The sequence below is a fragment of the Danio rerio genome, chromosome 14 (genome assembly GCF_052040795.2).
Source record: "Danio rerio strain M-AB ecotype USA chromosome 14, GRCz13ab, whole genome shotgun sequence".
In the NCBI taxonomy this organism is placed as follows: domain Eukaryota; kingdom Metazoa; phylum Chordata; class Actinopteri; order Cypriniformes; family Danionidae; genus Danio; species Danio rerio.
The window spans coordinates 26,490,305-26,516,495 of record NC_141034.1 but is presented as its reverse complement, the minus strand read 5'-3'; the positions used below and the strand labels follow the sequence as shown (position 1 = coordinate 26,516,495).

The window sequence follows — 26,191 nt, the reverse complement described above, 5'->3', positions numbered from 1 at the left end:
TGTCTGCATCTCTCAGCGTTGCAATGTCAATCTCAGCTTGCAACATAAAGGCTGCATCAAGATACTATTGCAAACATTAATATCTAAAAATTATGATATAGCTACAGTGATCTGAAAAAGTTTTGCCCATTTACTGATTTGTTTATTTTTTGGCCATGTTTGCCATACTTTAGTATTTCAGATTATCAAACTTTGATTATTAGTCAAAGATAACTCAAGTAAACAATCATGCAGTTTTTAAATGAAGTGTTTAATTATTAAGTGACACATTATCTACATGTGGAATTTGGCCAACATGATCTGACGTTAAGCTGATGAGAGCCAAACCAACTAGCCAGACGGATGGCATGACAAAGTGGCTGACCAAAATGGCTGACCATTGCCTTGGTGTGTCTACCACAATTACCTCACGAGAGCAGCGATTTAAAAGGTCACAAAAAAAAAAAAAAAACTGCATCCAAAGAACTGCAGCCCTCACTTGCCTCAGTTAAGATGATTGTTTATGACTTCCCCATAAGAACAATAATTTTTGGCCAAAAATAGTTTGTATGGCAGAGTTTCAAGAAGAAAACGACTGCAGAACAAAAACAACATAAAAGCTCATCTCAGCTTTGCCAGAAAACATTTTGAATATACCAAAGACTTTTGGGGAAATACTTTGTGGAATGAAGATACAAAAGTTGAACATTCTGGAAGGAGTGTGTCCCATTATGTGTGGCATTAAAATAAAACCGCATTTTATAAGAACACCACACCAACAGTAAAATGTGGTGTTGGTAATGTGATTGTGTGGGTCTCTTTTGCTGTTTCAGGACCTGGAAGACTTGCTGTGAGAAATGGAACCATGAATGTGCTGTCTACCAAAATATCCTAAACGAGAATGTCCGGCCACCAGTTAGTGACCTCAAGCTGAAGCAAACTTGGGTTCTGCAGCAGGACAATTATTTAAAGCATATTACCAGCAGTTCCAATTCTGAATGACTAAAGAAAAACAAAATGAAGACTTTAAAATGGGCAAGTCAAAGTGCTGACATAAATCTAACTTAGATGCTGTGGCATGATCTTAAAAAGGCCAACTGGTATTCATTGCAGAGCTACATGGGCAGAGCTGATCTCCAGCAAGGGGGAGCTTTACCTCCAGCTCCTCCTTGCTGCACTTCTTTTACAAGTGATGTCACTGGGGGTTGGGGTTAGGGGCAGGGTAGGGTGTATGCATTAAAACAGAGGTGATTCTTGTTGCAGAGGTGTCAAAACTCGATCCTGGAGGGTCGGTGTCCTGCAGATTTTAACTCCAACTTGCCTTAATACACCTGCAAGGATGTTTCCAGAAAGCTTAGTAAGAGCTTGATTAGCTAGCCCAGGTGAGTCTGATTGGGGTTGAAACTAAACTTTGCAAGATACCGACCCCCCAGGACCGAGTTTGGACATGCCTGCATTAAAACAACTTATAGGAGAAGGAGCTGGAGCTCAAGCTCCATCTTATTGGAGATGAGGTCCACTCAAGTGGCTCTGCAGCGAGCACCTCCTCTAAAAAAAAGGGGGTTCATGCTTGAAAACCTTTCAATGTGGCTGAATTACAACAATTCTGCAAAGATGAGTGGGCCAAAATTCCTTCACATTGCTGTAATAGACGCATTGCTAATCGAAAATGTTTGATTACAGTTGTTGCTGCTAAGGGTAGCACAGCCAGCTATTAGGTTTGGGAGGCAAACACTTTTACATACAGGGTTATGTAATTTAATATCATGTTTTTCCTTAATAATAAAAACCTTAACTTCAAAACTTCATGATGTGTTTACTTTTGTTATCTATTTTTAAAATTATTTTAATGAAACATTAAAATATGACAAATGTGCAAAACATAGGAAATCAGTAATGGGGCAAACACTTTTTACACAACTGTGTAGGAGGCACGGTGGCTCGCTGGTTAGCACTATTGCCTCACAGCAAGAAGGTCGCTGTTTGTTAGATATATATATTCATTTTCATTCTGCTTATATATACAGTGCATGCAGGGGTTAGACAATGAAACTGAAACTGGCTTCGCTGGCTGCATATTCCACCAGTAGGAGCAGAGTGTGGAATTACCATTATGAGGAATATATCAGAGTTCAAAGGAGGACAAATTGTCGTGTGTGTGTGCCTCAATAGGGCATGTGTGACCAAGACAGCAAGACTTTGTGATATATCAAGAGCCACAGTATGCAGGGTAATGTCAGCACACCACCAAGAAGGATGAACCACATCTGGCATGAGTAATTGTGGATGCAAGAGGATCAGTCTGAAAGGAATGCCCAGGTACTAACCCAGATTTTCAGCTGCTCAACTCACTGCAGAATGAAATGGGCTCCTTAACTCTCCTGTTTCCACCAAAACTGTCTGTCGGGAGCTACACAGGGTAAATACACATGGCCAGGCCGCAATAGTCAAATCTTTGGTCACTTGTGCCAATGCCAAATGTTGGTTGCAATGGTGCCAGTGGCATTTCGAAGTCATTTGAAAATCTTGGGCTGTGGATAGTGTGAAACATGTATTGTTTTCTGATTAGTCAACCTTCACTGTCTTTTGAAAATCATGGAGAGTTACAGTGTGCAGCCACAAAAATCGTACCACCCAGACGGTTGCATGCCCAGAGTGAAGCATGGGGGTGGATCAGTGGTGGTTTGGGTTGCAATATCATGACATTCCCTATATAGGCCCAATAGTTGGGCTAGATGGGCGTGTCACTGCTAAGGACTACGGAACCAATCTGGACAACTATGTGCACCCAGTTGCTCAAACATTGTATCCCAATGACAGTGTATCAGGATGATAATTCCGCCAAACAAGCAACAACATTGGTGACAGAGTAGTTTGATGAACATAAAATGTGCACAGTCACCAGATCTAAATATTACTGAGCCAGTTTTGGGTGTTTTGGAGAAGTCAGGATATGTTTTCCTCCTCCAGCATCACGTAGTGACCTGGCCACTATTCTGCAAGAAAAATGACCAAAATCCCTCTGGCCACTGTGTGAACTGATGCTGTATTGTTGCAAAAGGAGGCCTTACACCATCTAATGAATTATTGTGGTTTAAAACCAGGCATTTCAGTTTTATTGTCCAATCCTTTTATGTGTGTGTGACTTTCATGGGTATTTCTGTAGGAATAGCCAAAAACACATTGAGTCAAAATTATTTTACGCCAAAAATCAATATATTAAGCAGATGTTCTATTATTTATTTATTTACTTATTTTTTTTCCCGACTGTATTAATGTAAATACTATTTTACTTTTAATGTTTTACTATACACTACTGCTAAGCTAACCTAACTATTACGCTGATTTATATTCAAAACGACTAGCTGGGGATTTTACTCTAATAGCATAGAAACATTTACGTTAAACAGGTTCTCATGTTACCGTACTTCAGCCAAGAGAACCAAAACAGAAGGACAAGTTATATGAGAATACTCGAATACTGAAGACAGCCAGTAAACACAAAGACGAGCGACTGGACGCCTTATTTACCTTGTCAACTGCGCCAGATTCTCATTATACTGAGCTCGTGAGAGGCTTAACGCATGTGACGTTTCTCTTTGACACACTGACCTACTTTCGTGCGATACGTGCGCGTTCGTGTGTGTTACACTCCATTGAAGATTATTTATTAACTGACTCAGGAAACCCAGCAAAACTTACAATATCCTAATTATTATGTAAGTTGATAAGCGATCTATAAATATTCTATAAAGAAATTATGATCACATTAAAACCCCTAGGAATAACAGTGCATACGCATGAAAACAGTGACTAGTTTAAAAGCATTTCTAAATTAGTTATTAGAAAAATTACCCATCTTGATTTAAGATTTGAGCTGAAATGACATGCGTTTGAAGCGCGCGCTCTGACGAGTTTGATACATGTTTTCTGCAGCTCACGTGCCCGCGCGCTCCCCGTGCAGCGCAGTGGAGCTGCTGAAGGGACTCTCTTTATAATGAGACGCTGCTGAGCAACAGAGAGACACTCACTGTCACTGGTTGTGTTTTTGTTGTAGGTAAAACTTCACCCAAATCAGATTCAGCGCGTTCGGGGATGGTATGCCTTTCTATGTCGACGCAGAAGGTTGGAACAAGTAAGTAGGAAATTCGCAGTCGACTGCTAATAGCCATGCTTTGTACAGAATATTGTTTTGAAAAAATCATTGGGACTGTTTGTGTGAGGTTTGGCCGACATACAGTAAAAGCCTATATTGGATATACAGACAGAAAACATTGCTCAGAAATTGTCCAATATGTCATACTCACCATAAATGTGTATATTGTTTGGTTATGACACTAACATTTCAGTATGTATAGCTTGATAGATCGATAGAGTGCGTGCTAGTACTGTTTAGTTATCTATCTATCTATCTATCTATCTATCTATCTATCTATCTATCTATCTATCTATCTATCTATCTATCTATCTATCTATCTATCTATCTATCTGTCTGTCTGTCTGTCTGTCTGTCTGTCTGTCTGTCTGTCTGTCTGTCTGTCTGTCTGTCTGTCTGTCTGTCTGTCTGTCTGTCTGTCTGTCATATTATTTTATGTTAGTATTATATATGAGTTTATATTGTACTGAAACTTTTGATATACATTGTAATAAGTTATTGATAACTTAATACATTTGAAAAAATTATCTAGAGTTTGGAAATTTCTTATTAACTTTATTTATATATTACCTTCAGCTACATGAACTCCAAGATTGTGAAATTTTGATCTTTTCCATATTTTTTTGAATCAGCAACATTTTGAATATAATACATTTTATCAATTCAAAATGTATAGATATTAAAATATCTATACTTAATTATAATTAAGAACCACCTTCTAACGGTGGGTCTTAATTCACCCTTTCACAATTTAAAGCATACAAAGTTCTAAAAAATAAATTGCAAAATCATACTCTTAAAATGTACTACAAAAATGTTTTTTTTAAAAATTATTTTTAGGTTTCTAACACTGATATACAAACATTGTTACATTATACTGCACCTATGATGCAAAATCAACTTTTGGAAGATGTATGGACAGAACTGTGTGTAGGTACAGTATAGTGTGTCCACAGTCATATTTGAGTTATATAAACACAACAAGTTTTTATTTTTTTTACTTCCTGTTGTTAAAATAAAAATCGCAGCAATTTTTAGGCCCACCCCAGTGTCATGTAGTAGTGGGGTTTTCCCCACCTATCAAAATGTTTGAAAGTCGTGTATTAGTGTGGCCATATTAACATGTATAATTACAGTCACAAGGCAGGTTTTGCAAAAACTATTATTAAAAGATCTGTCCCAACTATCTCCGATCAGCTGCAACTCAAGAATGAGTTTTACAAGTTCAAAACATTTGAAATCATTGCATGTTTGTAAAAAAAAGAAAGGATAGTTAAATTGTTATGTAATTCATAACCACTGGAATTACTGTAGCACAGCTGGACACTGTCAGTGTAACTATAAAAGAGGATGCTTCTATCCGGGTTTTGCTAAAATCATTTAAGCTTCTTTTTCTATATTAATATACACACAGCACCCCATATTGATAGAAAAACACAGAATTGTTGACACTTTAGCAGATTGATTAAAAAGAAAAACTGAAATATCACTTGGTCCTAAGTATTTCGACCCTTTGCTTACACTCATAGGTCCTGTCCATTTCCTCTGATCATCCTTGAGATGGTTCCACACCTTCATTTCAGTCCAGCTGTGTTTGATTATACTGATTGGACTTACGCCTGTTTCACACCGCAAGCATCAGCGGCGCGTGAGCAGAGCGTGAGCAGCGCGTATGTCGAGCAGTAGCAGCACGCAGGCGTTTGCCTTTCACACCAGCTGCGTCTGCAGCGCGCAGCTCTTCGGCAGCTGCTGCTGAGATCAACCTATCTCTGTCTATTCTATCTAGTTACCCATGTCTCTCTATATACAAATACACTTTTTAAACTTTTCATCTGCACTAAGGCCCCTCCTATGCTGTTTCATTAACCTGCAAATGTTTATTTTACAAATTTTATAGATCAAATAGTACTGTATGCTTCTAAAGCTAACTTATATGAGAAGTGTCTACAGTCAGAAGACAATCGCCTGTGATATCATGTCATTTGTTTTTTGATTATCAGGTTGCTGTAGACCTAGTTATAATCATATTTATACAATATAGTTATAATGATATTTATACATGATCAAACTAGTGTTACTTTCTCCGCTTCAGTGATGTCCAGCGGCAGAATAGCAGCTCGTTAATTCATGCTTGTGCAGATGATGAGACGGACAAAAGTAATTAATGCATGCCATTCTTTTACTTATTTTCGTGTTGTCAGATTCACAGTGCAAACAGCTCCCGGTAGGAATAATTCGAGTGAACATAAAACAAAGCCGATTAAAACTTTCTTCCTCTGCTTATAGCTGCACAGAACACAGCGAGCTCACATAATCCAGCATGCGTGTCGCACTACACTACCCACAATACACTTCGCTATGGACTACAAATCCCGTAAATATTCCATTTCCCCTCTCCTACAACACTAGTGTGCAACTTAAGCAAAACTTATAGTAAAATTGTTTTACATTCGGTTTTGTAGTTCGGGCCTAAATAAATGTTTGTTGCCGTTTTTAATCGTTTTAAGTTCATTTGAATGACTATATATAAACCATTTGACATTATTAATGCATTTATTGGGTAAAATTGCTACTTTTTACTGTCATTCAATGTGTTTTGGTCATTATCAATGCACTGTCACTTTAATTGAGCGTGAGCAGCGCGTCAAAAATAGACCCAGCGCCGAAACTATCGCTGCACTGCTGCTTCGGCGACGCTCACGCCTCGCACTGACGCGCTGCTGCTGCGTGCGGTATGAAAGCTCTAATCTGTTAACATGGACGCCGAAAACACACGCGCTGCTCACGCTCTGCTCACGCGCCGCTGACGCTTGCGGTGTGAAACAGGCGTTACAGCTCACAATGCATGTCAGAGCAATTGAGAATTATGAGGTCAAAGGAACTACCAAAAGAGCTCAGAGACAGAATTGTGGCAAGGCACAGATCTGGCCAAGCTAACAAAAAATGTATACTGCACTTAGGGTTCCTAAAAGCACAGTGGCCTCCATAATACTTAAATGAAAAACGTTTGGGATGACCAGAATCCTTCATATAGCTGGCCGTCCAGCCAAACTGAGTTATCGCGGGGAAGAGCTTTAGTGAGAGAGGTAAAGAAGAGCCCAAAGTCTCAACAGTGAAGCGTGGTGGTGGCAGCACCATGCTTTTTGGGTGTTTTTCAGCTGCAGGGACAGGAGGACTGGTTGCAATCAAGAAAAAGATGAATTCGGCCAAGTACAGGGATATCCTAAATCACGGGGTCCAAAGTCGGACCTGGAGGGCCGGTGTCCTGCTGACTTTAGCTCCAACTTGCTTCAACACACTTGCCAGGAAGTTTCTAGTATACCTAGTAAGAGCTTGATTAGCTTGTTCAGGTGTGATTAGGGTTGGAGCTGAACTCTCCAGGACACTGGCCCTCTAGGACCAAGTGTGGACACCCCTGACCAGATGAAAACCTTCTCCAGAGAGGCTCAGGACCTCAGACTGGCCTAAGCAAACAGATAAAATAATGAAGGAGTGGCTTCACAACAACTCTGTGACTGTTTTTGAATGGCCCAGCCAGAGCCCTGACTTAAGCCCTATTGAGCATCTCTGGAGAGACCAAAAATAGCTGTCCACCAACGTTTACCATCCGACCTGACAGAACTGGGGAGGATCTGCAAGGAGGAATGACAGAGGATCGCCAAACCCAGGTGTGAAAAAGTTGTTGCATCTTTCCCAAAAAGACTTCTACTTAATACTGAGCAAAGGGTCTGAATACTTAGAACCATGTGATATTTCAGTTTATCTTTTTTATTGATTCTGCAAAAATGTCAACATTTCTGTGTTTTTCTGTCAATATGGGTTGCTGTGTGTACATTATTAAGGAAAAAAATAATTTGTGTGATGATTTTAGCAAATGAAAAATTTAAGGGGTTTGAATACTTTCCGTACCCGCTGTATATTATTTTGTATCCTGTCACATTTGCTGTGAGTAGATGGAATGGCATCCGCTGAATAAAACATATGGCAGTAATTGGGGGTTCATTCCACTGTGACAACCCCTGATAATGAGGGAACAAACCAAAGAAAAGTCAGTGTGTGAGAAATGTTATGCAAAATTATAAATGCATTTACTGATATTTTACATCAGTTTAATGTGCTCTTGATTAATATTCGCATCTAATTATTTAAAAAATCCCTTTGATCCCAGACTTTTGAACAGAGTAGAAAAATAGTGGTTGAAAATCTGGCTTGTTGATTGTTAACTGATCAACATTGCACCCTCACCTCATGTCCCTTTAGAGGACTGTAACAAATCAGCTGTCACTTTTGGAGAAGGCACTGCAAGTAATTAAGAAGAAAAAATAAAAGTTATTGCAATACTTCCCCAGTTGGTTGTTTGCATTAAGAATTCAGATTTTTCAAGGTTTCTAAAATGTTAGGTTTGAATATCCACATAAGGCATTATTTCATTAAACATGCTAATTTGCAAACATTGATTGCACAAAAATCTGAACATTATAAGTAGTCAGATTTAAAATTCTTGTTTAGTACTTTATAGAGTGGACTCTCTTTTTAGCACTTAATAATTTATAAAAGAATGCAAACCTTTTAAAATTATATTGTAATTAAAATGTACAGACACAAATTGATAAAATAAGCTCTTAAATTTAAGCACATTATAAACAGTTAAACTGTGATTAAAAAGTGATTAGGCTGGAAAAACTACACTTTTGCCTTCAATGTTTCACCTAAAAAATGACCATTTCAATATTTTGTACCTTGGTATAGTAAGAATTAATTCCTTATGGGTTCAGCTTCATTTTATGTAGTGTGCACTCTAAATGAATGTGCACTCTAAATGAATGTCATCACATAACATCACATATCCCAATGCTTTTCAGTTAGTTTCTGAATCCTGTTGTTTTTCCACTAAACAGGATGAAAAGGGGACGATCAAAGTGTCAGAGCTTCACCCCATCAGAGGGCAGAAACAAGAGACACAGAAGCACCACACCAGTGTATGTCCAGACAGGCTCCACCAATTTTCAGAACGCCACAGAGGAGACATGGGGAAACCTGCCGCACCATGTGGTCCTGCACATATTCCAGTATCTGTCTCTGGTGGACCGGGCTCGAGCGTCTTCTGTGTGCCGCCGCTGGAACGAAGTCTTTCACATCCCAGATCTCTGGAGAAGGTTTGAGTTCGAGCTGAACCAGCCGGCTACATCTTACCTAAGGTCCACACATCCGGATTTGATCCAGCAGATCATCAAGAGACACGCTCAGCATTTGCAGTATGTTAGCTTCAAGGTAGGGCTATCTAAGAAAGAGCCAGACTCTTATAGCAGTTACACACATTTGGCACCTTTATCCAAATACAGGGTGTATGCAGGAATCCTAAAGGTACTTTCAATACCTTTTTAAAACTTATTAAAGACCTTCTCGGAATATTTTAAAGACCTCATTGCCACGTAAAGTTCTAATCAGTATTAAACCTTTAACTTAAAAAATATTTGTTAATAAACAGTTGTAGTTAAATAAATCAATGGAGCACAACCATGAAACAGAACTCAGATAAGCTTGGAAGAAACAAAGCTAAAAGTAATAAATTATGCGGTTCTTTTCAGCGACAGATTTCAGCCATTGTTTAAACTCGTCTTTCTTTAATCAGGAGTGCGCAAACTTACATTTTCCCATTTTGCCGTCTGTTTTTACTCTATGGTTTTGCCGGATACACCCCAGCCCAAACTAATTGCATGAATCGAGCACGCCATTGTTAATATTAGGAGGAATGTAAATACATTTATTATTAATCTAGATTAAAATGGCTCATATGAATTCTGCCGAAGGCGTTCAGAATATGTGTGCTACCCAAATAATACGTTTTTGAGAATGGGTTTCTCAAGCCAGGTGGCGCATTAGACCAGGGGCTCATCTCCTGTTTCCAAAATGCAACACAAACTGCTTGAGAAACTGTTCTACTATGATAATTGGTGATGAAAATAAATGATGTTCAATAAGATGTTCTTGTGTTTACTAACTGTTTATTCAGTTAAACAGGAATTTTGAAATGTAGGCCTACATAAGCTCGAAACAGCGATTTTTGTCACCTTAATCCAACTAAAGTCATAACTGGACTAAACAGAAATGGAATTAAGATGTGGAGTATGCATATATTAGTGGCATTATTGAAGTAAACACAGCGATCAGTAAACACCTTCATGTAGGACTTTGCACCATATTTTCAGACAAGATTCACATATGCGGCTGTCAGTAAAGGACCACACACACACACACACACGCACACACACACACACACACACACACACACACACACGATGAAGCATGAGCACACATCGCTTTCCTTTAAAGTACACTCTGGACTAGCCCTTTATTTATAGAAGTAAAACATTTTAATAGTTTATTGGTATTTTATTGATCTTTTTGAAGGCGTTTACCACATGGTTTAGTATATTTTCACTGGTGCACAACATTTCTGCATAACCTGCACGGCTGTTTACATTTGAATTTTAATTGGTGAAATATACAGTAAAAATAGCACAGTGACACATTTGACAGTTTTTTTTACTTTTAAGATTTTCAAAAGTGATTCTGTAATAAGTATTGCATAGTTTTGCTTTTATTTATTTATTTATTCATTTATTTTTATTTATTGCCATCTTTCTCTATTTATTGGTCTATGTTTACATATTTATTCCTATTATCTGTTAATAAATACTCAGTATTTTTATACATACAGGAAGTCATTTTCTGCATTATACTGCAAGTATAAGTATTATGATAACCTTTACTTAAAATATAATTAGGGCGGTTAATTTAATTCTAAGTCAAGTTAATACTAAAGGGGAATAATACATTTATTAACAGTGTGACAATCTTATTACCAGAACCCGGTGCTCCGTCCTAATAGAACTTAGAAGGTGTGAAACTCTTGAGAGTGTAGGGGGTGCTACACAAGTATAATAATAGTTATAGTAGAAATTACATGATTAAATAATGTTTAAGTTAATAAATATTCCAAAAATGTATTAAAGGGCACCTATGATGAAAATCATCTTTTGTAAGCTGTTTGAACAGAAGCGTGTGTGACAAACACAATAAGTATCTTTTTTTTTAATTTACTGATGGTAAAATATGATCCAAATCCCTCCCATTTTAAAGCCCACCGCAACCTGACATAGGAGTGTGGTTTCCCCGCCCACCGAATTGATTGACAGCCTTTTAGTAACATGTCTCCGTAGTAGCGCATATAATCATATCGATCCTGTCAGGGCGGATACAGCAAAGCTGTTTGTGTCCAGCAAGCTTTTTTGTTGGGAGAGCAGTACGACAATTGGAGAATGGTGGACGTTGTCTTTTATCAGGAGTTTGTTCACATTTAGACACATCGCTGTGCTGCTGTTTTCACCTAAATTCTCTAAATTACCAGCAGGGCTAATGGTTGAAATAGACTGAGCAGGAGACCTGCTGCACTAAGTCTGCATTCAGACCCGGGGATTGAGGGAAAAGTCCTCATTTATAGTGTTTATATGAACAAGATTTTCTTTATAATGATATAAATTGTGGTTATATGTATATAAAATTACGAATAACAAATGTAGCAGGGCATTAAATCAAATATTTATTTCTTTGCATTTTAACTTTGTAAACTATAAAGTCATGCGTCTCCTCACGGTTTGTGTCTCATTTTGTGAGCTAGCCGACAACAACAGTTGTTCGCTCCCCTCCTTTTCCCCTGCTGGCCACGCCCACCCCTGCCCTTTGCTCGCAGAGCTCCACGCCCATTATCATGCATCTTTTTAAAAAATTCTGTGGTAGACCTGAAACGAAAGTGTGGGGTGTCATGACCCTTTAAACGGACAAGCAACAAAAATAGTTACCATGCTCAGAGCTGTAAATTACAAACCTCTGAAAGGTATAATAAAAAAACCTGACAGGTGTTTTGAGCTGAAACTTTACAGACACAAACAACATATCAAATCTTGAAAAAGGAGTAAAATAGAAGGATAGTTTGAGGGATAGATATTCTAGATATTTTATAAAGGAAGTCCCTCACTTGAGGATTAACCTTTATGGGTTGATGTTTTTTTAATTGCTACAAAAGTATTTCTTTTTGTACAATCATAGTATATAAAAAGAATGTTGTCGTGAGTATATCAGGTCCTTGAATCATATTCAGTCTCTTGCACATTACATTAATATGTGCGTTTAGGGACCTGCACGTACATTACTAGCCGCAGTACACACAATGACCACAGGTGTCGCTAATACCAAGTGTTTCTCAAATCCACATATAGCCCTTAAAGCAGGCGTGTCCAAACTACGGCCCGTGGGCCATCTGCGGCCCGCAGTCAGTTTTGTGGCGGCCCGCGAGGCTTTTTATAAATATCAATAGAATCTGGCCCGCTATACAAAAATGAACGTAATTCAATAAATAACCACCGGGTGTCGCTATTACATGCATTCAATTAAGCAGCAGTTCTTGTTATGGTCTATCTATCTATCTATCTATCTATCTATCTATCTATCTATCTATCTATCTATCTATCTATCTATCTATCTATCTATCTATCTATCTATCTATCTGTCTGTCTGTCTGTCTGTCTGTCTGTCTGTCTGTCTGTCTGTCTGTCTGTCTGTCTGTCTGTCTGTCTGTCTGTCTGTCTGTCTATATACACACAGTTGAAGTCTGAATTATTAGCCCCTTTTTGATTTATTTCTTCTTTTTTAAATATTTCCCAAATGATGTTTAACAGAGCAAGAACATTTTCACAGTATGTCTGATAATATTTTTTCTTCTGGAGAAAGACTTATTTGTTGTATTTCGGCTAGAATAAAAGTGGTTTTAATTTTTTTATGAACCATTTAAGGTCAAAATTATTAGCCCCTTAAGTCTTCAGAACAAACCATTGTAATAAAATAACTTGCCTAATTACCTTAACTTGACTAGTTAACTTGATTAACCTAGTTAAGCCTTTAAATGTCACTTTAAGCTGTATAGAAGTGTCTTAAAAATATCTAGTCAAATATTATTTACTGTCATCATGGCAAAGATAAAATAAATCAGTTATTAGAAATGAGTTACTAAAACTAATATGTGAAGAAATGTGTGGAAAAAAATCTTCTCTCCGTTAAACAGAAATTGGGGAAAAAATAAACGGGGGCTAACAATTTAGGGGGGCTAACCATTCTGACTTCAACTGTATATATATATATATATATATATATATATATATATATATATATATATATATATATATATGCGTGTCTGTGGGATGTATGTAAAATTTGGCCCGCGACAACGTTGTTTTTTTTGCATCTGGCCCTCGGCCTAAAAAGTTTGGACACCCCTGCCTTAAAGGGTCACGAAACACCAAAACACATTTTTTGAGCTGTTGACAGTCGTATATGTATCTGTTAGACCTGAAGCAGGTATACTCAATAGTTTTTATATATAATAATAAAAAATATATGTATATGTTGTTGTTGTTTTTTTTTTTCAGGTTGACAGCTGCACAGAATCTGCAGAAGCAGCCTGTAACATTCTCTCTCAGCTGGTGAACTGCACCATTAAGACACTGGGTCTGATTTCCACAGCGCGGCCGAGTTTCATGGACGTATCTCAGGTGAAACAGAAACACATTCACTCTTTACCATACAGCGTTTGCTTGTAGTTGAATATGACATCAAACATCTGTTTTAAACCCAGTCGCTAGTAAATATTACAATGTCGCTTCTGTCAAACTTGTGTAATTTCACCCTCCACAAAACCCTGACAGCCTGAAACACTGCAGTAAAACCAGTATTGAAAATGACAAGTTGAGGCTCGTTGTAGCGTATACTAGTCACAAAAGATTTAAAAACACCAACTACAAAAAAAAAAAAAAAATGTGTGTCCTTAGTCCTGTGAGGCACTGACTTAATAGTGGGATTTTAGAGGATTTATAATGCCACTGTAATGTCAGTTGCAGCTCTGGATCTGTTGTTTGTGTGCTTCTTTTAACTTACTGGCGTCACAGTAAACAACAGCCAGGAAGATCTGGATGAGTCAGTGCCCTTACCTGGAGGCTTGATTATCTTTCAGTCGTCATTTCACTCTCGTCTAGTGTACTTTGTCGAGGTCAGGGCCATTTTCTCCAGAGAGGAAATGGCTCCTCAAAACATCCTGATGAAGAAATAATAAATCAACAGGATGAACAGAGGCTAACAATCGGGCTTCAGAAGTGCATTGTCATATTTTCCACATGAAAATGGATTTTTAATGATAATATATTTCAAGACTGAGATCTAATAGCTCTGCTTGAAATTTGCATTCTTTTATTTTTATATAATTCCCAGTTGATGTTTAACAGATTAAGGAAATGTTTTCATAATATTTACTATTCTGTGAAAACTGCTGAGTTTCACACATTTACATGATGTTGTCCCAACACAAATTAAATTTACTTAATTATTTTACAAAGTTAAGTGGATTGAACATCAAACAATTAGGTTGTTCTCCAAAAAAACTTAAGAATTGTGTTGATTCAGCTCATTTTAAATAAGTGGCTTCTTGAAGAAGCAGCATAAATAATTTTTATTCTTTTTAGTTTTTTTTAATGTAAAAACTACTGAGGTCAATATTTTTTCCCAATTTAGAAATGATTAGTTTTGATTGGCTACAGAACATACTCTATTGTATAGATCATTGTTCTCCAAAGACTAATTAACCTAATTAATCCTTTAAAAATGGCACCTTCAGCTAAATACTAGTATTGTAATGTGGAAGTAAACCTGCTGACAAGGGAGGTGCAGATTCAAATGCATGTTTACTGAGGATGGTCAGGCAAGCAACGGTCACAATAAGGAGCAAACAGATGTATGTAGTAGGGATGGCTGACGTGAAACTGACGTATTGACACCGTGTCAAGATCCCGAAGCCCAAGTGTTTCAAAACACAGCACCAAAGCATGATCCGAAACACCCAGGCCACGTATCTAAGGTGATTTGAAACACCACAGGTCATGTAACTAAAGTTTCTCGAAACAGCTGATCACGTGACTAAAGCGATTCAAAGCATTAATCATTCCAGAAGCGTTTCGAGATCTGGCGAATCTTCATTTGACTGACAGGGTCAGAATATTATAGGTCTCATAGGTCTCATATTGCCTAGTGCAGGGGTGTCCAGACTTGGTCCTGGGGGGCCAGTGTCCTGCATATTTTAGTTCCAACCCCAGTTAAACACACCTGAAACAGCTAATCAAGCTCTTTCTAGGTATACTAAAAACTTCCAAGGCAGGTGTGTTAAAGGAAGTTGGAGCTAAACTGTGCAGGACACCTGCCATCCAGGACCGAGTTTGGACACCCCTGGCCTAGTGGGCCGTGCGTGTGCACAAAGTTATTGTGCTCCAAATTGATTTTTCGAATCCCGACAAATATGGCGAAATTATGATTTCATGTATTTTAATAATGTTACTGTTTTATGGTGGAGTCTAGATAGGATGTAGCTGCGGATACGCTATCAATATAGCATCATTTTTGCAACACTGTATAATAATAATTCATATTTTTACAGTACTGTGATGGTTGGGTTTAGGGTTGGGGAAGACATTAATAAAATACAATAAATGGGAAATTTAATCAATAATATACATCAATTTTGTTGACTTCCAGCCTCAACTGAATGTGATCTATCAACAACTCGTTTTCTCCAACTCGTTTTAAGACAAAAACATGTCAAATTTATTCTTAAAGTGTTCGTTCGGATGTCAGACCAATGTTAAAACAAAACACATCACAAGAACAAAGCATTTCAAACCTAACATCTATAGCTGCATCACCCTGAGTTCGAACCCATTATCTATGCATGCTAGTCATGAACTCCACTAAATCACTTGAAGCATCAAGTCTACAACGTCGGGTTTAATACCTCAATTTGCTTAACTGTTTCTTTAATGAAGCTGTTTTAGAGCAATACATTACAAAATGACCACTAGGTGTCACTGTAGAGACAGGTTTCAAAAACGTTTCAAAGCTTCGACACATCTGCTTCAACTGTTTCAGTTTCATAAAGCCTCGCTTTGCCCACCACTAGTATGCAGGAAAATCCAGAGTTGTAGTCAAATACACAGGTGAATGGTCATAAACAAACAAACAAACAAACAAGGTGAGGGTCAAAAACACGGCAAGGAAAGGAAAAGAAAACGTGTCGTAATGTTCACAAAACAGTTTACAGGACTCACGTGTGTGAGAGAACTCTCTATATAGTCTGGGTAACGAATAAGTGAAGAGCTTCAGTGTCTGTGTGAGTGTGTGTGTAATCAACGGAATGAGGAACCGGTGTGAGTAAGCGATGCATGACAGGAGTTTTAATCCATATATTGGCGAATTTGTAGTTTTTTTAGTGAACTGTGTGTATACCAGTGATCTGCAACTCCTTAATCGCTGGTGATCGTAACAACTATCTTCTAAAAAACCACAGGGTGATCACCGGTTTCAAGGTTTACCGCGGTTTGGAAAGGTTGAGGTTTTTAAAAAAACAAATTCTGTCATACCGTTTCTACGGTATATGTAAATTTTTTTTTGTTTGTTTGTTTTTTTAACAACTACTTAATTTAGTTTTTTTTAGCCTTTAACCGCGCATTGTTAAGTGATGCACAGGCACAAATTTAGTGTTATTTACTTATTATTTGTATTTATTTTATTGATTAAACCAGGAATATGAAGTATTTTTTAGAAATCTAAGAGCATTTGCACACACCTTGTAGCTGCCAGTTTCTTGCATCTGCGTTTTCTTTCTCCAGGCAGAAAAGAAAATCCTTTTCTATGATTGGTCATGTTTCACGCTCATTTGTTTTCTTGTTTTTTGATTTAAAGCAAATAAAAAATACTCTATTTTGATGGCACATGTTTACTGTCAAAATATTTTAACGGTTTCTAAAAAAAATATATAGTGTGTTCAATGAGGGAAATTTTTTTGTTTTTAACCTGACAAGTAAAAAAAAAAACTTATTTTAGAGCAGTAATCACAATACCGTGAAACCGTGATATTTTTATCCAAGGTTATCATACTGTCAGAATCTCATACCGGCCCATGCCTTCTTCTAAATAACTAATAAAATGTTATGTACTGTTATCATGGCAAAGACAAAAGACATTAGTTATTACAAATTAGTTTTTGAAACTATTGTTTAAAAATGTGTTGAAAAAACAATCAAAATCAGCAATTAAAATATTTGAAATATTTTACAATATTTACAATTTAACAGAAAGACTAATAATTTTGTCTTCAACTAAATGCCCTTTTATATTTAAAATAATAATCATGTTTAACAACAGTAAGTTGTGTCAATAAACTCTGCTTACTCTTAATAAGTACATCAAATGACATAACAAAAGTAATATATACATGAATTATTAGAAATTATTTGGATTACATATAACAATTACAAATATCAAGGAATTATAATTAATGTCTATTACATTTAAATGCTCAGAGTATGACTCGAGTTAAATTTCTATAGATTACATAGAATATTATTCACTCAATGGGTCTTCACAGACCCCTGCTGGATATATGTGGAAACTACAACTTCTTTTTTAACAGTAATTTTAAACGTTTATTCTGTAACCTGCAGATGGCAGTATTCTCTCTCTAAATTATGAGCCAATATCCAGAATCCTTTTATGTTGAATTTAGGTCAGAATTTTAGTGATTCAGTTGTTTTATTCATAAGATAAATGATGGTGTAGTTGCATATTTGTTTAGTTAATTGGTTAAAAAAGAATACAAAATTTCCAGAACATCAGTATAAATACAAAGCTGAGAAGAAAATGATAAAACGGATGTATAGTTTATCGTATACAAATATATATTTCCTTATGTAATTATTCTGTAAAAGCCAAGGATCCTGAGTGTGATTTTCTCCATAAAAATACAATAGGAAATACTGTAAAAATGTTCCTTCCTCTGTTAAACATCACTTGGGAAATATTTGAAAAAGAATAGAAAATTCATAGGAGTGCTAATCATTTTGTCTTCAATAATAGATCGACACGATTTACATCGAACTGTATGATTGTAGTTTGGTTGAGAATTCTTCATGACTTTGTTTCCAAATAAATACTATTATATACTGTATACCGTGTATTGTTTTTATAAAGACATGTTATTATTAGGGTTGTGTTTATAGGTCAAGACAATGTACCAGCATGCCTACAACACAAATAGCAGCACAGCAGGGTGACCTCAATGAAATAATGAAATAATGCCTGGTGTAAAGGCTATGAGAAGCCAGCGGCACTGACTTTGCCTGTCTTGTCTGGTCTGTTCTCAGTCACACTTTGTCTCGGCCCTGACGGTGGTGTTTGTGAATTCCAAGTCTCTTTCCTCTATAAAAATTGATGACACACCGGTTGATGACCCGTCCCTGAAGGTACTGGTCGCCAACAACAGTGACACGCTCAAGCTGCTGAAGATGAGTAGCTGTCCGCATGTTTCTCCTGCAGGTCAGTACGTCACCGTCTGAGTCATAACACATCTAATAGGGTGGAATATACACTGCTTTCAAGTCTACAAGAAATCTGCCTTTTTAAATACCTCTTCCTAGTCTTGTGCATGATTTTATTAACTTAAAGAGCCCCTGTTATGCATTAAAAAAGGTCATATTTTGGTTTTGGGGGTCTCCAACAACAGGCTGATACACATCAAAAACACTTTCATTGTCTTGAAATATGCATTTATTTTTACCTAATTATCTCAATGACTACCATATGATTCATTCAGTGATTCATTCGTTCCCAAACCCTCCCTGCTAATTTGCGCTGATTGGTCCGAAGACCCAGTCTGTTGTGATTAGTCGACTGCTTCATAGTAAGACAGACATTGTTGAAGTAGTCAGAGTGCAGAGTGTATGTGTGAGCCCAATGCAGGAGTGCCGTAAAGCAATGCAGTTTAACATCAGCATATTACTCTATTCTTAACCATGACACACAGTGTCAGTATTAATCCACACAGTGGCAAAAGCTGAACTATTTTGAAAATTGACCGCCACATGTGGAGGAACAGCTGACGGTGGCCTTAGCAACGACAAATGGCAGAGGATTGCAAGCTCATAAACGCATTTACATCGGTAAAGAAAGCGTCACGCATCGCGTTTTCAACATAGTTTTAGACACGATATGAGAATATAAAGAGTTAACCAAATGTACTGTACAATACATTACAAGTAACAAAACACTATTAAATACATTATTTGCAAGCAAGAGAAAACAAGGAGGCAGCCTCTTTAATCACTTTTACGTTACTTTCACTTGTGAAATGGAGGAAGGAACTGATCCATCAACTGTGTACTGTATAGTTCCTGTCAAGCTGACAAAGTCCCATACATCAATAGCCTTTTCTGATTTTTCCTTTAACAAACGACTGATGAATCCCCCGTTGTAAGCGTGTAGATTGCTAAAGCACTTGTCAGAAAAATGACGGGAACACAGCACAAGGCTGGGGCTATAATGCCGAGGTATTTTTGCAAAAATAAACTTCAACCACTGACTCTTCACAGTCTGATCTTTGTAATAGGAAAATAACACTAACTTTACCTCACACGTCAGACCATAGAGTCGTCACAACATGATACAACCAGGATCTGCTACAGTGTTTGTCTTCCTCTTATTTTTTGCTACAGTGTTTGTGGGCGGGAGTTTCAATTTTCCCATGTCTGTGCGTGTAACAATAGAGCGGGGATTGAGTTCTGTGTCGACGTCACGCCTAAACGGCTAAAGATTCGTTACCTAGACAATTCGTTTGAACCACTCTGACTATTTTATAAATGAATCAATAGTTTTAAACATGGTGCACATTTTTAGATTTAAACCTTAGCTGGATATTTCACTTCACTTACAGCTGGGTTACTCACTGCAAGGAAGGTCGTTTTCAAAAACCCTTAATAGGAGCTCATTAATTCAATTATATACAAACTAATATAAGCTAAAGTTAGGTTGTTGACTATTGTACTTCTGCATGCTTTCAACTCACATATGAATATCTTTTTAATTATATTTTTATAATACATATTTAGTATTCCACTAGATCTTCACGATGTTGAAAAACTTAGCATTGCCATATTTCTTTATTTTGTGATATATTAAAGCACTTATTTTCTTTATCAAAGTTTATTTAATAAACTCCCATACTTAGAATTGTGTGATGTGATTTGGCTAAAAACAATTGGCCTTACAACAGTTGCCATTTTTTTCTTTGAAAACCATATTTTTAACTTTTTAAAAATTATTTTATTTTATTTTTTTTTATTTATTTAATTTAGTTTTACTTTTGTTAAATAAAGGATTGTCACACCTGAGAAACTATTTCATAGTTCCTAGAACTATTGGTTAAAAGAATTAAACACTTTTTTGGAGTGTTTGCAACTGCAGGAGACTTACAACAACCTGGAGGGACTGAATAGTTACTGTAATTAAATTACTTATCTGCTGAAAAAAAATAAGTAAGGGATTATGATAAATTTTTAGGTAATTTAAATACAGTTACTTACAATGACTTGCCTTAAAATCTGTATAGTAAGTACACACTGTATAACCAAATAAGTTAAGGTTACTCAAACCATTTAAGATAAAAAAATAAAAAAAAATCCTAATTATACTGTGAACTTAACCCATTTGAGTAAATGAAGCAACACAGTAAAGCCCAAAAATTAAAAGAACAAAAACCAATCAAGTTCTGTAAAACTCAATATGGTAAGGCAATTCAATTTTGATTGCTACAAACCATTTAAGTTCAAAAACTAATCTATATGAGTACTTTGAACTTACTTTATTTAAGTTGAAGTAATTAGATATTTAAGTGATAAAGTAAGTGTTGATTGAGCATTAATATGAGCATAATAAGCAAAGCTGTATGCTTAGTGGTTGGCTGGTGACATGCAGGAACTACACTTATTACTAAGCCACACTTACACGATGTTTCAGACCAAATATTCAAAGTAGCATGGTAAACAATATAGGGAGAGCGTCACAGGTTCTCACTGTTTAAAAATAAACCATTGTAAATATAAAACCAACTTCAGCTAAGTAAAGCAGACTAGGCGCAACAGCACTATTGACTTCTGTGTTGCTGTTAAACTAAATAAAAATCTACATTATCGATGCTGTAAAAAGTCCCTCATGAAACTGAAAATTGTCACATCAATCTTGAATCAGATTTCAGTGGCTGAACAACACTTTCCTGCATAAAACTCATTCATAACAACAAAATCTACATCAGCTCTGCGTGCTTTTAATAGTTTTAAAACAGAACATGACCTGTCTAACAGAAATACTTCAGCCATGGTGTCATCCTGCCCCCAGTGTGCAAAAGTAACTCCAATATTAATTCAGGGTTTTAAAAAGTTTTGATTGAGCGTTTGTTTTTACCTCTGTCACACTCTCGTGTGCACATGAACATGCGTGCATGTGTAGACGGCGGATATGCGTGAACAGGGGTGCGCAGATGTTAAGATCTACATTTGTTGAGAGACAGTTTGAGCTACTTAACAGAATTATAAGAATTGTCGCACCGACAAATTTTAATTGGACAAACATTTTTTTAGTCTTGTGCCTTACCAAGAATATGAAAATCCAAACAAATACATTTAGATCATTTACTTTAATCATTACTATTGGAATGTGGAGAGACCTTCAACTGACACAACAACAAATGCTTCTGAAGATAATCACCTACTGCACCTTTAAAGTTCTTTGAAGCTCTTTTAAAACAACCAAAATGTTTGAAAATGACCTGTTCAAAACATCATGATTACTCTGATATTTTAATGCCATTATAAAGTGTAAGTGATGTTAATGTTAATTACACTAAGGACTTTCATGGGGCTACATATGCAGCAGGTGTGAATTACAAAGATGCTTGATTCGAGATTTATGGTGCTTTATATAGTACTTTAATCTGCTGTTCATGAAAGAGTGGGAACCCTATTGTAACTATTTAATTCAATTCAAGTTTATTTGTAAAACGCTTCTCACAATAATTATTGTTTCAGAGCAGCTTAACAAAAGGTGCACATTATTGCATTACTATCAAATTCAGAAAAGATAAGGTTATTAATTACCATGAATTATTTACTTACTAATAACTTTAACTAACTAGTAACTAATAGCCCTTAACAGTTAAATGTATAAACATAGTTAACCTGCATTATTAGTAATAAATAGTAATAAACTTTTTTGAAGTAACTTCCCCAAGCTTGGTCCTATAATCATTTCCCCGATCTTACAAACACAAGCTCACCTGTTGGCTTCTTGCTTATCCAGGCATCCTATGTGTGGCCGATCAGTGTCATGGCCTTCGAGAACTGGCTCTTAACTACCACCTGCTGAGTGACGAGCTCCTGCTGGCGTTGTCCTCAGAAAAGCACGTCCACCTGGAGCACCTGCGCATCGATGTGGTGAGCGAGAACCCGGGCCAGACCCAGTTCCACACCATCAAGAAGAGCAGCTGGGATGCCCTCATCCGCCACTCGCCCCAGGTGAACATCGTCATGTACTTCTTCCTGTACGAGGAGGAGTTCGAGCCCTTCTTCCGCGAGGAGACACCCGTCACACATCTGTATTTCGGTCGAGCGGTCAGCAAAGACATGCTGGGTCGTATCGGACTCAACTGTCCTCGACTGGTGGAGCTGGTGGTGTGTGCGAACGGGCTGGAGCCGCTGGACGAGGAGCTGATCCGTATCGCAGATCGCTGCAAGAGCCTGACGGCCATCGGCCTAGGTGAATGCGAGGTGACCTGCAGCGGCTTTATGGAGTTTGTGAAGATGTGCGGAGGCCGATTGAGCCAGCTGTCCATCATGGAGGAGGTGCTCATCCCAGACAACACCTACAACATCGAGCAGATCCACAGCGAGGTCTCCAAACATTTGGGCCGCATTTGGTTTCCGGATATGATGCCCACATGGTAGATAAATCCAAACATTTCGACAAATCCACTCCAGTCTACCTACGTAAACAAGCCGTTTGCATTTGGCAAACACGGCAGCCATTAGGCAGAACTGGGTAATTAAAATTTAGCATGGGAAACGGAACATCTGACTCCACATCTGGATCATTAGTGTGGAAGTGCTGCTGTAGTAGAAACATCATTTGTGATTGGATCTCGACGATAGGATTGGAATACAAAGTGTTTACAGATCCACACAAGTGCACGCACGTGAAAGCCGTACATTTTGAGGCATTCATTGGGCACACAATGACTCTGTGGCACTTAGTCTGTATTTTTAAGACATAACCAGAATACTTTCAGCGACTAATTGTTGGAAAAAGATGACCCACTTTTCTCTGATTATAACAATAACAAGGGGCGAATCCAATGGTAATTTGGTGACACTTTACAGTAATGTTTGATTTGTTGACATTCATTAACTACATTAGTCAACCTGATTAATCTACAGCATTTACTAAGCTAAGATAACAATAAGCCTAACATCAAGTGTTTGTTCAGACAAAAATGTAAACAATTTTATTATTTACTCACGCTAATGTTGTTCCAATCTCCTGAGACCTTCGTTTATAATCTGAATACAAATGAAGAGATTTTAGATGAAATCATAGAGCTTACCCAGCAAACAATTTTGTGTTTAATAGACGTCTACTAGACATCTAAATGTAGACAGCTAGGCTAACACAAGGCTAAACTTGGGCTGTTAGTAAATATCTAATAGACATCTAAGAATAGCCCGAAACTAGACTAGTCGTCACATATACAAATTAGACAGACTTTATATGTGTAGTCATTCATTTCTGTTTACTTGATGACTAGTTTAGTTTTGGCTTATTCTTAGATGTCTATTAGATTTTCACTGACAGCTCAAATTAAGCCTTAATTTAGCCAGAATGACTGTTTAGACTCCTATTAGACATCTATTAGACATCTTTTAGACATCTTTTAAAAACAAAAAATGCTTGCTGGGTACTCACCTTCTATAGACAAGCTTCCCGACTTGCACTGAGTCCAGAAAAACACCAAAGACAAACCCTTCTCAACATAGTGCTCCATGAACGTGATTTTTGTTTTTTTGTGCACAAAAAAGGATTCTTGTAGCTTGAAAATATTGAGATTGAACCACTGAAGGCATATGTTCTGTTTTGAGGATGTTTTTGGTACTTTTCTGGACTAGTTGTTGATTAGTGATGATGACAAAATGGCGGATGTAGTACATCCGAGTTCCATTCATGCTACTTATATTCATACTGTATAGAACATACTTTTCTAATGCTTGAATAGCAAATTTAAAATCAAATGCAATACCTACTGAGTGGTAGGCAATTTCGGACGCAGCCATTGTAAGGATACACCCAGAGAAGTGGGTAGCAATTGCTTCCCGAGCCTGGGGAGCAATTAGGGGTTAGGTGCCTTGCTCAAGGGCACCTCAGCTGAGTATCCAAGACGGAGAGTGCGGTTTATACACTCCCTCCATCTTCAATTCCTGTTCAGACTGGGAATTGAACCAGCAACCCTTGGGTTACTAGTCCAACTCACAAACTCCCTCCATCTTCAATTCCTGTTGAGACTGAGAATTGAACCAGCAACCTTTGGGTTACTAGTCCAACTCACAAACCATTAAACCCTTTAATACCTGCCTCTAATAACTTTTAAAAACAATAACTTGTCTTATTTTTCCCAGAACTGTAGTTCTAAAAATGTTCATAAAACAAATCCAAAGCACAGTCTACACCATAACTATTACAGTATAATGGCAAAGAGCAACAATTCAGTAGGAAACTCTTGCACTTTATTTTGTTCTAGTCAATGAACAATAAAGACACTGACAGAAGAATTCATCCTGCTTTAAAGAGCATTGAACATTTAAATGAGTAGACAACAAAACTGCAGCACATCATCATAATAAACGGAAAAACATTGTCCGCTCATGTGGATGGTAATGTGCTAAAGTAGTATTTGCTAATTTTGTATAGTTATTGTTATAGTTATCTTGCTTGGTGTGAACAGGCTCGAATACACTTTTTATTTGAGAAATATTTGTACAATATGTCTCGTTGTTTATGTAAATCAGTGGTTCCCAAAGTGGAGGTCGCGAGACAATGTTGGGGGGTTGCTTGGTGATTTCCATTAATATCATATATGTTATTGAACTCTTAGAATGACCATATTTTATCCGTAACCTACAGAAGATAAAAGTAGCATTTAATAGTTATTGAAAACAACAACATGCAAATAAAAAGTCATCGGCCTTTCAATTCTTTTTGTATTGGATTGCGCCCCTGAGGTTATAACGCTAGATTAATGACAAAGCAATAGTGTTAGTTGCAGCAAACTGATTTTATAGCACAATGTTTAACTTTGACACTTTTACAGCAGTCACGTACATCAAAAATATAACACAGAAAATAAAGCATAGAGGACGATCTCTAAGTGGTCATCTTCAAATTTAAACCAAGAATAATCTTGTGCTGTAAACATTGTGCTCACCATTCCCTTTACCATTGAAGTAATATTAAATTAAACAAATGAATATTGACTATAAATACATATAGTTGTTAGACTGTTGGACGTTTTCTTGTGTTGTCAGCAAACTTGTTTCTATAGTTTCTATTGGTGTGTGTGCACTGTTGAGTGCAATGTTTGTATGTTTATAACCATTTACAACGATAGTAGGTAGGTCGTGAGTCACTGGAATTGCATTTTTTGAGGAGTCGCGAGCTGGAAAGTTTGGGAACCCCTGATGTAAATAATGTCAACAAGTGAGACCTTATTGGTGTAACCAATTTTTTTTTTACAGAAAATGTATTAATGGACTATGAGTCGCTACACTGAAAACAACCATTCTCTGGCGAGATAATACATTTGCACATAACTTCTTTTATTTGTACATAACGTCTATTTTATAAAGTCATGAATTAATTAAATGATTTTTTTATTTTTATTCTTGCACGTTTCAAAATAGTGACCACAGTATTCAGGCCCTGATGAATCACTGTGCTCTTCTGTATTTTTTAGATTTATAAACATGTAGAATTTTACATACATTTACACTATGAGTCTTATAAATACCAGTGCAACTGCTGGTAAAA

The 26,191-nt window shown here is 37.0% G+C and overlaps 1 protein-coding gene across 5 annotated transcripts; it reads left to right on the top strand.

The window, feature by feature from the left end:
- The first annotated feature begins 1,410 nt into the window (after window positions 1-1,410).
- fbxl3l (F-box and leucine-rich repeat protein 3, like) lies at window positions 1,411-26,191 on the top strand. 5 transcript variants are annotated; one of them, XM_087281460.1, is made up of 6 exons: window positions 1,411-1,597; window positions 4,037-4,114; window positions 9,034-9,406; window positions 13,621-13,743; window positions 18,433-18,604; window positions 22,418-26,191. In XM_087281460.1, the coding sequence occupies exons 2-6, from the start codon at window positions 4,080-4,082 to the stop codon at window positions 23,059-23,061; spliced, it is 1,347 nt and encodes a 448-aa protein (XP_087137586.1). In that variant the 5' UTR covers window positions 1,411-1,597; window positions 4,037-4,079; the 3' UTR covers window positions 23,062-26,191. The 5 variants fall into 5 exon arrangements, 4 of the variants coding, with proteins under 4 accessions (XP_087137586.1, XP_087137587.1, XP_087137588.1 ...); XM_087281461.1 differs by lacking the exon at window positions 1,411-1,597 and adding an exon at window positions 2,152-2,298; XM_087281462.1 differs by lacking the exon at window positions 1,411-1,597 and adding an exon at window positions 3,602-3,698.